This window comes from Salmo salar, chromosome 15 (genome assembly GCF_965601325.2).
Source record: "Salmo salar chromosome 15, fSalSal1, whole genome shotgun sequence".
Taxonomy (NCBI): domain Eukaryota; kingdom Metazoa; phylum Chordata; class Actinopteri; order Salmoniformes; family Salmonidae; genus Salmo; species Salmo salar.
The window spans coordinates 89,141,666-89,159,807 of record NC_138305.1 but is presented as its reverse complement, the minus strand read 5'-3'; the positions used below and the strand labels follow the sequence as shown (position 1 = coordinate 89,159,807).

Below are 18,142 nucleotides of genomic sequence, written 5' to 3'. Positions count from 1 at the left end.
AGGTCAGTGGAGTTCTCACCTCTGACTGTGAGTTTGGTGGAGGACTCGGCCCTCCCCAGGGCACTTTCTATTTGGATGTTGTACTCGCCCCAGTCTTTGGGGGTCACACGGAGTATCAGCAAGGAGCAGACACCACAGATGTTGGTGATCAAGTAGTTGGTGTTAGTGTTGAGGCTGATGTTGTTGCGGTACCAAGTGACGCGAGGCTTGGGATTTCCCTTTATGGCACAGCTCATATAGCACTCGTAGCCTTTGGGTGCTGTGTGCTGTCTCAGTGGCACAAGGAAGGCTGGAGCGGTCCGCAAATCACACGTTTTGTAGGCTGGCATGTTTACCACAAATTTGTCTAGAGAAGAAACATGGCAGAAAGGTAAAATGCTCATCTTACATGTCATGTAATGCTTAAGTTAAAATGGCAGCATTTTATAAAGGGTTCATAGATTGTTCATACATTTGTAATAAACCGTTATAATAGCACATTAGTACTTGTCAAATGTTGAGCTTAATGACTGCTATTGATTATACTGTTATTAGTACCTGTCTATCCATAAAAGCTGATTTATATGACTTATTTATATGGCAAAGTATCTCTCTCTGCCTGGCTTCTAATACCTTTCCTCCTCTCGCTTCCCCAAGTGGGAGACTCAGACGGAGCAGACATGCCCATGTCATTCTTGGCGTAGACCCTGAAGTGGTACTCCCTGCCAGGCATAATGTTACAAGCCGTGAACTTGTTGTTGAAGAGCCTGTCGGCCACCGTGCTCCATGAGCCTTTGGTGGAGTCCCGTTTAGACACAGAGTAGTGAAGGTGGTCGTCACGCTTCTCATCAGGGGATGGCTCCCAAATCACAGTCACAGTGCTTGGGACGTTCTCCTCAAGTTCTACTGGTCCTGGAGGCTTGGGATCATCTACAGCCAGAGTCAGAGATGATAGTCAGTAGGATGTTACACTTCGGGAGGCCATTCTATCATTAGGTGGTAATTGTTGTTCATTCACTTATGGCCGATGTTCATTGTGACTGCTGATATTTAAAATACTTTCTTTGTGAGTGCGGGCCCTGGCTGTCTTTTTCATCTTGTGCAAGTTCCAATCCCTTCTCAGTCTGAAACACACTAGGAGAGCTTTACTGTATGTAACTGTACCTGTAACCCTGACCTCCACGCTGAAGCTCTCCTGGCCCACTAGATTTTTGACCACTATGGTGTAGATCCCTGAATCAGAGCGCTCAGAGGAAGTGATCAGAAGTTGAGATGACGATTCAGAGTTGGAGATATTGACCCGCTTCAGCAAAGGAACATCGTCCTTCAGCCACGTGACTTCTGGCCATGGGGATGCCTGTTAATAACAAGATGATTAAAACATAATCAGGATTTAAAACATCAAGATAGCATGCATTGCACATGCTCTTAAAGCATATGCCAATTACCAGTTTCACCTCTTACCCTCTTACCTCAAAGTTTAAGAGGATCCTGACAGAATTTCCAGCTCTCACCACCATGAAACTCTTCATCTTATTATCGGTGAAGCATGGTCTCACTGAAAAACAGTGACAAAAATAAATGAGGACATTTGAAACTCATCATATGTAAGTCTTATTTACGTAGGCTTATAAGGACTCTTGGGAGATTATCCCCAATGTAGGCTAAAACAGACAAACAATCCAACACTATTCCCAATGAAAGCATCATCGTCACCCACCAGGTGGAGGCATGGCCAGGATATAGTTGTCCAGATCCTGGGGCACTCCTTCTCCTCCGTCATTGATAGCGATCACCCTGACCCAGTACATGGCCATGGCCTTCAGGCTTTTCACAGTGAAAGTGGTCAAGATGATGGGGGTGACGTTACAGCGGGTCCAGTCTATGCACTCAGCCTGCCTGACCTCTATAAAATACCCTTTGGCCTCATCCTGGACCCCCACTTCCTCTGTGGGTTTGTTCCAGGACAGGGAGAGGGCGGTGTAGGATGTGTCTGCCACTTTCAGATCTTCCACTTTCCCTGGGGGATCTAAAACAAACACATAATCGTAAATCTAATGGCCATACATCATTGACTTCAAACAAATTAACAGTAGAAACAAGCACCTAAATAAACAGTTATTTCAGAAAATATGATGTTTTATTATAGTTTTACATGTTGCTCACACTTTGAAAGGATGTATGACTTACTCTTTGGGTCCTTTGCGAAAATAAACTCTGAAGGGGAACTGGGCTCGCTGAGTCCAGAGACGTTGATAGCATAAACTCTGAACTCATATTCGTTCCCTGCTACAACATCTGTCACTGCACGTTTCTTTTCTAGTAGTGAGGAGAAACAGAATCAGTCATAGAAAGTCCAATACAATTGAATTCACTAAACCAAAGAAGCTGTGGTATACTAACGCCCCTAATTCACTAAAAGAAGAGACCTTGGATAGGCTCATCTGTAGGGTTGACAGGACTCCAAAGATTACTCCCCTTCTTGCGTTTTTCCAAGTTGTAGCCCAGGATGCGAGACCCGCCAGTGTCGGTCGGGGTAGACCATGTCAGGTTGATGCAGTTGTTAAAAGCACTAGCCACTTTTGGTGGGGCAGGGCTGCTAGGAAAGGCTGAGATATTTCAGGGAAATTATGTAACATTTCATGTTTGGGTAACACTTTTCAAAATGTTCTGTCATAATACCCAAATAAGGTTATCGTAAGCACAACTTTTGAAGTAGATTCTAATGACAACATATAACAACTTACGTGACATTGTTGATATCCACTATAAACCTACTAAACCTACAACTAGCTCACCCAAGGTGCCAGCTGTGAGGTCATCAGTCTCCATCATGTCACTGACGCCCTCCTCGGTGACCACCCTGATACGATAGCAATACTTCCTGCCGTGTTCCACGTCGTTATCCTTGTATTCGGGCACGCCAGGGATGTCCCCCAGCTTCTTCCAAGTGTTGCGGCCAACTTGCTGGCGCTCCAGGTTGTAGTTTATTACTGGGCAGCCACCGTCGTCCTTTGGAGCTCTCCATTTGATATGAATACAAGAGGCTGTGCTCTCGAGGACCTCCACAGGGCCCTGGGGCGGGGTGGGTTTGTCTACCAGATCAGACAGAGAGAGAGAGGTCACATTACCCTAGCCAAAACATTTACATTTACGTCATTTAGCAGACGCTCTTATCCAGAGCGACTTACAAATTGGTGCATTCACCTTATGATATCCAGTCTGCAGTCATGTCTCTGCATTGTAATTTAAGAGAGAGAACTGACTGAGATACACCTGAATATCTCTGAACAATGATTGAACTGAGACAGTTCTTACCTTGAATTCTTGAATTGAACTAATTCTAACATTGGTTCCATTTCTCAACTCACCGAGGACGATGAGTCTTGAGATAGCCTCCATGGTACCATGTTCGTTCTTGAGCTTGATCTTGATCTCTCCAGTGTCTTTGCGCTGGCACTTGCTGAGGAGCAGGCGGCTTTGGGTGAAGGATTTCTCTATCTTGGTGGTGTTATCGTCCAGGAGCTCCTCTCCTTTTCTATACCACTGGATCTTCATGGGCTCGCGGCCCACAAAGGGCAGTTTGAACGTGGTGCTATTCCCCACTTTGACTATGACCGGCTGACAGAACGCAGACAGGTCATCAGGGTCAAACCTGGGAGGGTCTGAATAGGACACAGATCATGCAATGTAACTGACAATTGACTCAACTGCAATTATGTTATTTTTTTAATCTGAATACTAAAAGTGGATATAACTTTTTTCAAATGCATAATGATTTTATAATTTGAGTATTGTGAAATGGCTACTTAAATTATGTTGAGACAGTGTAGACATTGCATTGTACATATAATCAAAATTAATGCATTTCGTTTTCTAACCTTCCACATTCAGCATTGCCTCAGTTTTACGTCCGTCTGCCTCAAAGCGGTATTTTCCAGAGTCTTCCTCCTGACAACGGTTGATGACCAGCTTGTGGCTTGCACCATCTCTGGACATTATGTGTCCATCGTCTGCTGTCAACTGTCAGGAAAGATATATATTATAATTTATCTTAAGATATTATCAAATAAAAATAAATCTGGGGGTGAGCATGACAAAGATAATTCAGTCTAACCTTCTTGCTATCTCTGTACCAGGCCCCTTCACAATTATCACTGCTCAGCTTACACATCAGTTCAGCAGGCTGGCCGATGAGGGCATGGACATTTGACAACCCGCTTACAAACTGAACTCCTGGATCTGGCATACACAACAGCAAACAATTAGGGACTTAAGACTGGTTTTATTACATTTGGATCAGACATACTTACCAGATGTGATGTTAACATCTAATGCCATTTTGTAGTGCTCTGAATAAATTATTATTTGGGCTGTCTTGAGTAGGATAATGGTTAGACCAGATGATGTACAGTTGAAGTCGGAAGTTTACATACACTTAGGTTGGAGTCACTAAAACTCGTTTTTCAACCACTCCACACATTCCTTGTTAACAAAGTATAGTTTTGGCAAGTCAGTTAGGACATCTACTTTGTGCATAACACAAGTCATTTTTCCAACAATTGTTTACAGACCAACAATTTCACTGTATTGGATTTTCCCATGATGTTAAGCAAAGAGGCACTGAGTTTGAAGGTAGGCCCTGAAATACATCCACAGGTACACCTCCAATTGACTCAAATTATGTTAATTAGCCTTTCAGACGGTTGTAAAGCCATGACATCATTTTCGGGAATTTTCCAGGCACTGTCAACTTATTGTATGTAAACTTCTGACCCGCTGAAATTGTGATACAGTGAATTATAAGTGAAATAATCTGTCTGTAAACAATTGTTGGAAACTTGTGTCATGCACAAAGTAGATGTCCTAACCAACTTGCAAAAACTACAGTTTGTTAACATGATTTTTGTGGAATGGTTGAAAAACGAGTTTTAATGACTCCAACCTAAGTGTATGTAAACTTCTGACTTCATCTATAAATTACAATAATGCACACAAATGCACAAGAATTTCTATGGCATCAGATCTTCTTTTTTTAAGATACCAGTAATTAGAAGTTAATTTCCTTAGCTCCATCTACAGTATAGTTAGAAGAGTTCTATGGAACATAGAAGAGTTTCATAGAACATCTGCCCAGAAGAACACATTGCATGGAAAATTCTATTGTTGTTATTATAGGTCTACATAAATCCATTCTCAAAAATGAACATACCATTGGTTACTTTGAGATGTGCACATACAGTATGGTAAGAGATGAGATTCAACATTCCCCTTTAAGGTACATGTATCTTCTCAGTATCATCTCTTGTCAGTGTAACAGATGACCCTATTACAACAGTATCATATTTCTCCAGTAATTTCCCAAACTTGAGTGATACTCATGTGAATGCCATCTCCTCCATGCAGTCAGTACATGACGTTACGTGTGGTCTCTTACCAATCACTGTGTCCTTCAGCAGTGGGCCTTGCCTTGTGCGCTCTGAACGCTTGCCAGACGCATCAGTGTACTCCTCAGTTTCTCCTGTACCACTTTGAGCATTGGGATCTGTGATTTGGCCATAAAATAATGAAAACATTGCAAGCAATTTCCAAAATTACTTAGCATTTTGTTAAATTATGAAAGGAAACCATCAGCTGTAAGGTTAGGGTTGGAGGAAAGCATTACATTTATTGTGAATAGAACACAAAAAGCATGACAGAGATACAAAAACACACAACACAAAAAGCCACTCTGTGAGATCAGGGATTTTATATACTGTATAAATATAGAGTACCAGTAAAACGTTTGGACACACCTACTCATTCAAGGGTTTTTCTTTATTTTTACCAAATAGGGCTATCTCCTGCATACCACCCATACCTTTTCACAACACAACTGATGGCTCAAACGCATTAAGAAGGAAAGAATGAAAGAGTGTTTAAAGCTGTCATCAAGAAAAAGGTTGGCTACTTTGAAGAATCTAAAATCTAAAATATATTTAGATTTTTTCAACACTTTATTGGTTGTTGCATGGTATCATGTATGTTATTTCATAGTTTTGATGTCTTCACTATTATTCTACAATGTGGAAAATAGTAAAAATAAAGAAAAACCCTTGAATGAGTAGGTGTGTCCAAAGTTTTTATTGGTAATGTACATATACCCTTGATAAAGATGAGCAAACGTGACTGTTTAAAATAAATAATACAAATACTGATCTATATTGTATGCTGCAAAAAATAGGGACATTCTATTTTTTTATACTAACAATTGCTCAGAGAAAGAGATTTGGTCACACTTTATTTGGGTTATACTGTCAACAAACTACCTGTTGATAAGCAACTGCTTGCTAAGGTTAGGGTTAGGTTAGGTTTAGAATAAGGGTTAAGCTTAGAGTTAGGGTTAGGGAGGTTAAGGGTTAAGTTTAGGTTTAGGATAAGGGTTAAGGTTTGGGCTAGGGTTAGGGTAAGTTGAAATGTTATTGATAGTCTGTAGATAATCTGTAGAGCAGGGATAATCAACTAGATTCAGCCACGGGGCAATTGTGGTCTTGAGCGGATGGTAAGATGGCAGGAACATAATTACAAATAATTTGAAGACTGCAAATTGACCGCAAGAAGCCCAAACAGATATAATATTGAACTAAAACATAATAATTTCAAACCTTGCTTACATTTGTGTAAGATCACATATACAGTGCCTTCGGAAAGTATTCAGACCCCATGACATTGTTCACATTTTGTTAGGTTACAGCCTTATTCTAAAATCGATTAAATCTACACACAACACTCCATAATGACAAAGCAAAAACTGTTTTTAGAAATGTTTGTTTATATAAAAAAATATAAAAACTGAAATATCACTCTTACATAAGTATTCAGAACCTTTACTCAGTACTTCGTTGAAGCACCTTTGGCTGTAATTACAGCCTCGAGTCTTCTTGGGTATAACGCTACAAACAAGGCACAACTGTATTTGGGGAGTTTCTCCCATTCTTCTCTGAAGATCCTCTCAAGCTCTGTCAGGTTGGATGGGGAGTGTTACTGCAGAGCTATTTTCAGTTCTCTCCAGAGATGTTCGATCGGGTTCAAGTACGGGCTCTGGCCGGCCCACTCAAGGACATTCAGAAACTTGTCCCAAAGCTACTCCTGCTTTCTCTTGGCTGTGTGCTTAGGGTTGTTGTCCTGTTGGAAAGTGAACCTTCACCTCAGTCTGAGGTCCTGAGCGCCCTGGAGCAGGTTTTCATCAAGGATTTCTCTGTACTTTGCTCTGTTCATCTTTCACTCGATCCTGACTAGTCTCCCAGTCCCTGCCGCTGAAAAACATCCCACAGCATGATACTGCCACAGCAATGCTTCACCGTAGGGATGGTGCCAGGTTTTCTCCAGAAGTGACAAATCTTGATTCTCATGGCCTGAGAGTCTTTAGGTGCCTTTTGGCAAACTCCAAGCGGGCTGTCATGTGCCCTTTACTGAGGAGTGGCTTCTGTCTGGCCACTCTACCATAAAGGCCTGATTGGTGGAGTGGCCAGAGATGGTTGTCAGGGATGGTTGTCTTTCTGGAACGTTCTCCCATCTCCACAAAGGAACTTTGAAGCTCAGACCATCGGGGTGTTGGTCACCTCCCTGACCAAAGCCCTTCTCCCCCGATTGATCAGTTTGGCCGGGTGGCCAGCTCTAGCAAGAGTCTTGGTGGTTCCAAACTTCATCCATTTAAGATTGATGGAGGCCACTGTGTTCTTGGGGACCTTCAATGGGACAGAACATTTTTCATACCCTTTCCCAGATCTGTGCCTCGACACAATCCTGTTTCTGAGCTCTACAGACAATTCCTTCAACCTCATGGCTTGATTTCTGCTCTGACATGCACTGTGAACTTTGTGACCTGATATAGACAGGTGTGCCTTTCCAAATAATGTCCAATCAATTAAATTTACCACAGGTGGACCCCAATCAAGATGTGGAAACATCTCAAGGATGATCAATGGAAACAGGATGCACCTGAGCTCAATTTCTAGTCTCACAGCAAAGGGTCTGAATACTTATATAAATTGCATTTACTTTTTACCTTTATTTAACTAGGCAAGTCATTTAAGAACAAATTCTTATTTTCAATGATGGCCTAGGAACAGTGGGTTAACTGCCTTATTCACGGGCAGAACGACAGGGGATTCGATCTTGCAACCTTTCGGTTACTAGTCCAACGCTCTAACCACTAGGCTACCTGCCGCCCCAGGTAAATAAGGTATTTAAGTTTTATATTTTTAACCCGTTTGCAAAAATAAATAAAAAACAGTTTTTGCTTTGTCATTATGGGGTATTGTGTGTAGATTGCTGAGTATTTAAAAAAAAATGTAATACATTTTTGATTAAGGCTGTAATGTAACAAAATCCGCAAAAAGTCAAGGGGTCTGAATACTTTTTGAAGGCACTGTGTCTCTCTATTATGCATGGGAATACTTTGGAACAGATTTTCCAAATTAAAATCACTTTATAAAGATGATTTGCTGGTGTCTTTAGTCTTATGTCCAACAATAAAAAATACAAATATTTTTTCAGCACTTTCAGCAATTTGTTCTTAAATAAAATCATCCACTGGACAAATTCGGCTCGCGGGCCTCAAGTTGGGGAACCCTGCTGTAGAGCATCTACATACAAACTATCCAAAAAAAGTGTTACCCAATACTCTAGAACCATCCCTTTGTGAGGACAATGACACCAAACTTTTTTCTAAATTGTTTTATGAGATTGGAGAACATGTTGGGAGGGATCTTAGACCATACTTCCATACAGAATCTTTCCAGATCCTTGATATCCTTTGTGTCCTCTTATGGACTGCCCTCTTCAATTCAAACCACAGGTTTTCAATGGGGTTCGAGTCTGGAGACTGATAAGTCCATTGCAAAATGTTTAATTTGTGGTCAATTAAGCATTTCTTTGTGGATTTTGATTAGTACTTGGGGTTATTGTTTTGCTGGAAGATCTACTTGCAGCACAATGTCAGCCTCCTTGCAGAGGCAACAAGGTTTTTGGCTAAAATGTCCTGGTACTTGGCAAAGTTCATGATGCCATTGCCCCAGGACCAATGGATGCAAAATAGCCCCATAACATCAAAGATCGACCACCATATTTTAACGTAAGTATGAGGTACTTTTCTGCATATGCTTTTGTTTTTCAACACCAAACCCACCACTGGTGTGCGTGGCCAAGGAGCTCTAGTTTCATGTCATCTGACCATAGCGCCACCTGGAGTTTGATAAATGGCATTGGCATTTGGATTGGATCCAGTGCTATGGTCATATGACATGAAAATTGAGCTCTTTGGCCACATATACCAGCGGTGGATTTTGTCGTAGATAAAGACTCATTATCATTATCCTTGCATGGGGATGGTGCTGGAGTATTGAAAACAGGACATCCTATTATTACTTGTTCAACAAAATCTTTCTCTGAGAAATTGTTTTAGTATAAAAATATAAAATGTCCCTTTTTTTTGCATGCAATATAGCTCAGTATTTGTATTATTTATTTTATACAGTCATTTTTGCTCATCTTTATCAAGAGTGCCAATAATTATGGACCTGACCGTACATATACTGTATAAATAAGCCCCACCAGGTAAAATTTTGTTAGAAGAGTTCTATGGAACATAGAAGAGTTTCATAGAACATCTGCCCAGAAGAACACATTGCATGGAAAATTCTATTGATGTTATTATAGGACTACATAAATCCATTCTCAAAAATGAACATACCATTGGTTACTTTGAGATGTGCACATACAGTATGGTAAGAGATGAGATTCAACATTCCCCTTTAAGGTACATGTATCTTCTCAGTATCATCTCTTGTCAGTGTAACAGATGACCCTGTTACAACAGTATCATATTTCTCCAGTAATTTCCCAAACTTGAGTGATACTCATGTGAATGCCATCTCCTCCATGCAGTCAGTACATGACGTTACGTGTGGTCTCTTACCAATCACTGTGTCCTTCAGCAGTGGGCCTTGCCTTGTGCACTCTGAACGCTTGCCAGATGCATCAGTGTACTCCTCAGTTTCTCCTGTACCACTTTGCCCATTGGGATCTGTGATTTGGCCGTAAAATAATGAAAACATTGCAAGCAATTTCCAAAATGTTATTTTGTTAAATCTGAAATTAACCCATCAGCTGTAGGCTTGGAGTTCTTAAAATGGTCTTGACATGGAGATACTGTTTCCATGGTTTGTTTTACAATGATTTGTTAAATATTTGGAAATCAAGGAAGCTTTCAATGTCTTTTGAATAGAACACAAAAAGCATGGCTGCGATAACCAAACACACAACACAACAAGCCTCTCTATGTGATTAGGGATTATATCTCCATATACACTGAGTGTACAACACATTAGGATCACCTTCCTAAATATTGAGTTGCACTGCCCTCCCTCTTCTGCTTTGCCCATTCACCCTCTGAATGGCCCACATAGACAATCCATGTCTCAATTGTCTCAAAGCTTAAAATTCCTTCTTTAACCTGTCTCGGCCCCTTCGTCCACACTGATTTAAGAGGATTTAACAAGTGACATCAATAAGGGATCTTAGCTTTCCATCTGGATTCGCCTCGTCAGTTTATGTCATGGAAAGAGGTGTTCCTAATGTTTTATACACTCAGTGTATAGACACTACATGACCAAAAGTATGCGGACACCTGCTCGTCAAACCTCTCATTCCAAAATCATGGAGTTGGTCCCCCCTTTGTTGCTATAACATCCTCCACTCTTCTAGGAAGGCTTTCCACTAGATGTTGAAACATTTCTGTGGGGATTTGCTTCCATTCAGCCACAAGAGCATTAGTGAGGTTGGGCACTGATGTTGGGCAATTAGGCATGGCTCGCAACTGGCGTTCCAATTCATCCCAAAGGTGTTCGATGGGATTCAGGTCAGGGCTCTGTGCAGGCCAGTCAAGTTATTCCCAACCGATCTCGACAAACCATTTCTCAATGGACCTCGCTTTGTGCACGAGGGCATTGTAATGTCGAAACAGAAAAGGGCCTTCCCCAAACTGTTGCCACAAAGTTGGAAGCACAGAATAGTCTAGAATGTCATTGTATGCTGTAGTGATAAGATTTCCCTTCACTGGAAATAAGGGCCTAGCCTGAACCATGAAAAACAGCCCCAGACCATTATTCCTCCACCACCTTTACAGTTGGTACTATGCATTGGGGCAAGTAGCGTTCTCCTGGCATCCACCAAACTTAGATTCTTCCGACGGACTGCCAGATGGTGAAGCGTGATTCATCACTCCAGAGAACGTGTTTCCAGGCTTGTATGTGGCTGCTCGGCCATGGAAACCCATTTTATGAAGCTATGAAGTTATGAAGTTGCTTCCAGAGGCAGTTTGGAACTCGGTCGTGAGTGTTGCAACCAAGGACAGACAATTTTTACGCGCTACACGCTTCAGCAATCGGCAGTCCCATTCCGTGAGCTTGTGTGGCCTACCACTTCACGGGTGAGCTGTTGTTGCTCCCAGATGTTTCCACTTCACAATAATTGCACTTACAGTTGACCAGGGCAGCTCTAGCAGGGCAAAAATTTCACGAACTGGCTTGTTGAAAGTCACAGAGCTCTTCAGTAAGGCCATTTTACTGCCAATGTTTGTCTATGGAGATTGCATGGCTGTGTGCTCGATTTATACACCTGTAAGCAACTGGTGTGGCTGAAATAGCCAAATCTACTAATTTGAAGGGTTGTCCACATACTTTTGTGTGTATATATATAGATACAGTACCAGTCAAAAGTTTGGACACACCAACTCATTCCAGGGTTTTTCTTTATTTTGACTATTTTCTACATTGTAGAATAATAGGAAAGAAATCAAAACGATGAAATAAAACATCTGGAATTATGTCACCAAAAAAGTGTTAAACAAATCAAAATATATTTTATATTTGAGATTCTTCAGAGTAGCCACCCTTTGCCTTGATGACAGCTTTGCACATTCTTGGCATTCTCTCAACCAGCTTCATGAGGTAGTCACCTGGAATGCATTTCAATTAACAGGTGTGCCTTGTTAAAAGTTAATTGGTGGAATTTCTTTCCTTCTTAATGCGTTTGAGCCAATCAGTTGTGTTGTGACAAGGTAGGGGTAGTATACAGAAGATAGCGCTATCTGGTAAAAGACCAAGTCCATATTATGGCAAGAACAGCTCAAATAAGCAAAGAGAGACGACAGTCCATCATTACTTTAAGACATGAAAGTCAGTCAATGCGAAAATGTTCAAGAACTTCGAAAGTTTCTTCAAGTGCAGTTGCAAAAACCATCATGCGCTATGATGAAACTGGCTCTCATTAGGGCCGCCACAGGAAAGGAAGACCCAGAGTTACCTCTGCTGCAGAGGATAAGTTCATTAGTGTTAACTGCACCTCAGATTCCAGCGCAAATAAATGCTTCACAGAGTTCAAGTAACAGACACATCTCAACATCAACTGTTCAGAGGAGACTTGAATCAGGCCTTTGTGGTCGAATTGCTTCAAAGCAAACCACTACTACAGAACACCAATAAGAAGAAGAGACTTGCTTGGGCCAAGAAACACGAGCAATGGACATTAGACCGGTGGAAATCTGTCCTTTGGTCTGATGAGTCCAAACGTGAGATTTTTGGTTACAACCGCCGTGTCTTTGTGAGAAGCAGAGTAGGTGAACGGATGATCTCTGCATGTGTAATTCCCACCGTGAAGCGTGGAGGAGGAGGTGTGATGGTACTTTGCTGGTGACACTGTCTGTGATTTATTTAGAATTCAAGGCACACTTAACCAGCATGGCTATCACAGCATTCTGCAGCGATATGCCATCCCATCTTGTTTGCGTTTAGTGGGACTATCACTTGTTTTTCAACAGGACAATGACCCAACACACCTCCAGGCTGTGTAAGGGCTATTTGACCAAGAAGGAGAGTGATGGAGTGCTGCATCAGATGACCTGGCCTGCACAATCACCTGACCTCAACCCAATTGAGATGGTTTGGGAAGACTTGGACCGCAGAGTGAAGGAATAGCAGCCAACAAGTGCTCAGCATATGTGGGAACTCAAGACTGTTGGAAAAGCATTCCAGGTGAAGCTGGTTGGGAGAATGCCAAGAGTGTGCAAAGCTGTCATCAAGGCAAAGGGTGGCTACTTTGGTTACTACATGATTCCATGTGTTATTTCATAGTTTTGATGTCTTCACTATTGTTCTACAATGTAGAAAATAGTAAAAATAAAGAAAAACCCTTAAATGAGTAGGTGTGTGAAACTTTTGACTGGTACTGTACATAGATATATAGCTATATACATATATATTTAAGCCCCATCATGTAACATTTTGTCAGAAGAGTTCTATGGAACATAGACGTTTCATAGAACATCTCCCCAGAATAACACATCACAAGGAAGATACTGTGGATGTTATCATAGGACTATGGAAATCTATTCCAGAAAGTGATCATACTATTGGTTATTCTTAAATCTTTTCCTAGTAATTTCCCAAACTTGAATGACATTTGTCACTCATGTTAAAGCCATCGCTATCTCCTTCATTCAGTCAGTGCATGACGTCACGTGTATGACATCACGCATGGTCTCTTACCAATCACTGTGTCTTTCAGCAGTGGGCCTTGCCTTGTGCGCACTGAACGCTTGCCAGCCGCATCAATGTACTCTTCAGTTTCTCCTGTCCCACTTTTCGCATTGGGATCTGTTGTTTGGCCGTAAAATAATAAAATCCTTGATGGCACTTTCCACAATCACTTTTCATTTGATTGAATATGAAAATAAACCATCCGCTTTATGATTGTAATGGAAACAGTGACGAGACAGAGCAACAATGAACAATACATGACAAAATAACCACATATGTACACAGATTAATAGAACAAAAACACACTCAGACATATTATTGTGAACAAAACATACATTGGGACATACAAGCAGACCAGTAACACTTTACATTAAGGCGTACTTAAAATGATTTCTGAAGGGGTTTATAAGTAGTTTATAAAGAGTAAATTATATCTTTAATGTTTATGTTTTTACAAACCACTTATAAACCCATTTTAAATCCTTTTAGGTAAGTATTCGTTAATGTGAAGTGTTACCAACAAACACTGTTCTACACATATGAACAAACTTGAACATGTCACAAAGACATAAAGCAGAAAGTTGTGGACAGACAAACATGTTTGACCAATTGTTTGCAAGAGAGGTCATTCTAAGTAATACTTTGTCTTCTAATCTGAATTTGGATAAGAACAGATGTTGTGTTGGTGTCTATTGACGTCTTTTCATGATGAACATATCCTCAACCATGCTGTTGGCATGGAGATTCTGGTATCAGAGTTATTGGAATGGTCTTGCCATGCAGATACTGTTTCCATGGTTTGTTTCACAAATATTTGTTGAATATTTGAAAATCAAGGACGCTTTCAAAGTCTTATGAATAGAACACAAAAAGCATGACAGAAATACACAAACACACAACACAACAAGCCTCTACAGGATTCAGGGATTAGATATATTTTTGTATTATTGTAGATATGTAAAGTTTAGTTCGAGTTTTATGGAACATAGAAAAGTTTCATAGATATTCCATTGAAGATACTACTGATGTCAGAGGACTGCATACTGTACATCCATTCTCAAAAATAAACAGACATGGATTATTTTGAGATACTGTATGTATGATTAGATTCAACATTCCCCTTGAATGAACATTTCAGTATCATCTCGTCAGTATCATACTTCTCCAAGTCATTTCCCAAACTTGAGTTATATTTGTAGGAACGTCATGTCCTTCGTGCAGTCAGTACACAATGTCACATGTGATCTCTTACCAATCACACTGTCTTTCAGCAGAAGGCCTTGTCTTGTGCGCTCTGAACACTTAGCAGACTCATCAGTGAAGTAAGTTTCTCCTGTCCCCATTTTCGCATTGGGATCTGTGGTTTGGCCTTAAAGTTAGAATAATCCTGCTGACACTTTTCATAATTACTTTTTGTTTGGGTAAATATAAAACGAAACAATCCATTCATTCCTTGATTGTAATGGTAACGACGACAAGATAGATCAACAAATACAAATATATGACAAAACTGCCATATATGCAGGTTAATTAAACAAATACACAGTCAGACATATTATTGTGAACAAAATATGCACTGGGACATACAAATAAACCAGTAAGGCTTTACATTTAGGCATACTTAAAAGGATTTATATAGGGCTTGACAAGTAGTTTATAAACCGTTAATTAGTAGTTTACATAGAAAGTTTATGATTCTGTAATACAGTTATAACACAATGGTTATTTTGGTACTGGCCAAATAATGAGCTAATATATGACTGCAATGTTATTTATTATTATTGTGAGTAAAGCCAGTGCTGTCATATAAGCTCAGTATTTGGCTAGCAGATAACTGAGAAGCACAATTTCCACCAATGTGTCATTAGTGTTTATTACAGATTTATAAACTAACTACTTAAAAACCTTTTAAAATACCTTAAGATAAGTATTCCTTAACCTGTTCAACTTTGACACCCTCTGGTGGCATTTTCTAAACTACACAATATTGTATACTACATGCTTAGTACTGTTAGAAAGGTAATAACTGTGGGATTCCAATTGTCAAATGTTGGAGAATAATACATTTGAAAGTCTAGGTTTTTTTCATAAATGTCACCAATTACTGTTCCAAAAGGATAAATAGGAACACAGCCATTTCAAAAGTGCAGGGCTTGTGCAATGTAATTTTTCATCTTAAAGGAATAATTAGTCGTCTTATTGGAATGCTATACATATGAGGAGAAAGCTGAAGCCTCTACCTATCCATTGATGTAAATATATCCCCTGTCTGATTCCCAGTTCGTCCACTAGATAGCAGTAGGTGATCACAAGACGTCTCTTGGCCTCTTGAAATCAGTTGCGTCTGGTTTGGGTAGTGTGTCACTGTGCCAAAATGGCCGAACGGATTTTCAAGCCTGACATATTAAAATGACCCAAGCAATCACGGCTTTCAGGAATAAGACAAACAGGTGAGGAAACTTCAAACTTATTTTCCCATTCACTTTTCCTATTGTAAACGAGTGAGAGAGATCAAAAGCGCATGCGGAGGATGCATATAAGATAATGTGGATGGAGAAGGAAATGCATTGCTTTACAACAGTGGTCACCAACCTTTTCTGAGTCAAGATCACTTTCTGAGTCAAAATGCATGCCGAGATCTACAGCTATGATTTTTTATTAACATGACTTAAAAAATGTAAGCCTATGCAACACTAACCAATTAAAAACAGTACTGTAGCAATGAGGTTTGTGCAGTAAACTCTAGGCCCAATACATTATCACCGCATACTGGCTTTGCTTGAATTTACCTGCATTTACCTACAATGCATTGTTGTTCAGGACATTTAAAAAATATATATATTTCAAAATTTGAGGTAGGCTATATGATCACACTGTTAATAGAGCCATTGCTGTATTACTTTTGAGGCACAGCTGAGTGAGCATACATTTTAAATAATTTGCTTTTTATTTTTATTTTACTGGGCTGATGGTGCCTGCATCTGATGGTCAGTCTCAGCGGAGGGAGAGAGTAGCAGACTAATAAAACACGGAACCCACGGAACCCAAACCTGCTGCGCGCGTGCGCCATCGTGCATACATTTATTTTGTCCCCCCACACCAAACGCGAACACAACACGCAGGTTAAAATATCAAAACAAACTCTGAACCAATTACATTCATTTGGGGACAGGTCGAAAAGCATTAAACATTTATGGCAATTTAGCTAGCTAGCTTGCACTTGCTAGCTAATTTGTCCTATTTAGCTAGCTTGCTGTTGCTAGCTAATTTGTCCTGGGATATAAACATGAGTTGTTATTTTACCTGAAATGCACAAGGTCCTCTACTCCGACAATTAATCCACACATAAAATGGTCAACCGAATCGTTTCCTCCTTCGAGTCTTTTTCTTCTCTTAACTTTATATTGCGATCAGCAACTTTCAAAAATTAGGCGATCTTCGCGATCGATCGGTTGGTGACCACTGCTTTAAAATGATCATTAGGGTGTTCCTTTTCCATACATACTAAAAGTTTGCGCTTTAGGTGACTTTACCTACAATGCATACTCTATGAATATGGCCAAAGCAAGGAGTGGGGGAACTGTCTGGACCCGGTACCAGGTCCAAAACAGCACCTCAGAGTTAAACAGGTTTTTAAAGTGTTACTAATAAGAACAAACTGTTCTACACGAACAGACTTGAATAAGTCACAGAGAAATAACATACACATGTGAACAGAATAGCTTGTTAGAAAATAATGCATGAGATTCAATATTTTAACTATTTACTATTTTTAGGGGGGTTTTATAAAATACATTTTGCTTGTTAAAACTAAGTAAACTGCATACTGGTTAATCACTTGATGTCAAGTGGAATACAAATGATACTGTAACTGTATTACTGCATGTTACTCTAAGTTAAATTACTGTACGTTTAGTTAAAATGTTGACAAATTAAAATCAAGTTGTACGTTTTTTTGTTTTTATAATTAATGAAATCCCAAGGTGACTTGTTAATTCATTAAGATGCATTTGAGATTTTAGAGACTACCTCCAAGCAGTAGCCAAGGTGTCTCAGTGTGTTTCTTACCAATGACTGTGTCTGGTATAAGTGGACCAGTATGGCCCTTACGTCCCTTACTGTCTCCATCGCCTTCCCCATTTGCATTTGGGTCAATGTCATCGTTTGATGTTCCTATCAGTAATTATTATATCAGTTTGAAATATTGTAAAAAATGCATAAACCATTATACAGTAGACCTGAATACATATTGTACATTCTTATTAATGTAGGATGTTGTGGCAATGTGTTATCCTTTTCATTATACATAATTTTTCTAAGTCGTCTATATACATTTTCTTTTTCAAGTACAGTATATAACATGTGTCCAATGTGTTTATAATCGAGATATCATTTGTCTTACCTTTGCCTTTGTCCGAATCATCAGTGGATTTCTTGTTCTTGTCATCTCTTTCCTTCTCAGCATCTTTGATTTTACATACTTAAAATGATATAAAAAAAGGTGTTTACAAGTTGTTTATTAATGGTTAATTATTTGTTTATATATATAATATAGTATAAACTACTTATACAACCTTTAAAATACT

General features: G+C 39.8%; 1 protein-coding gene across 1 annotated transcript in view; it reads right to left on the bottom strand.

Moving 5' to 3' along the window:
• The window catches only part of LOC106572420 (immunoglobulin-like and fibronectin type III domain-containing protein 1), a 39,679-nt gene that overhangs the window by 715 nt on the left and 20,822 nt on the right, over window positions 1–18,142 (bottom strand). The window contains exons 14-29 of the mRNA XM_082961501.1: window positions 17,917–18,036; window positions 14,809–14,925; window positions 13,566–13,673; window positions 9,938–10,045; window positions 5,417–5,524; window positions 4,097–4,221; window positions 3,861–4,002; window positions 3,351–3,644; window positions 2,778–3,074; window positions 2,409–2,588; window positions 2,170–2,298; window positions 1,700–2,008; window positions 1,452–1,537; window positions 1,144–1,336; window positions 613–909; window positions 20–346 (exon numbers count right to left, since the gene is read on the bottom strand). Of these exons, the coding sequence (XP_082817627.1) occupies window positions 20–346; window positions 613–909; window positions 1,144–1,336; window positions 1,452–1,537; window positions 1,700–2,008; window positions 2,170–2,298; window positions 2,409–2,588; window positions 2,778–3,074; window positions 3,351–3,644; window positions 3,861–4,002; window positions 4,097–4,221; window positions 5,417–5,524; window positions 9,938–10,045; window positions 13,566–13,673; window positions 14,809–14,925; window positions 17,917–18,036 (2,940 nt within the window). The remainder of the gene's footprint in view (window positions 1–19; window positions 347–612; window positions 910–1,143; window positions 1,337–1,451; window positions 1,538–1,699; window positions 2,009–2,169; window positions 2,299–2,408; window positions 2,589–2,777; window positions 3,075–3,350; window positions 3,645–3,860; window positions 4,003–4,096; window positions 4,222–5,416; window positions 5,525–9,937; window positions 10,046–13,565; window positions 13,674–14,808; window positions 14,926–17,916; window positions 18,037–18,142) is intronic.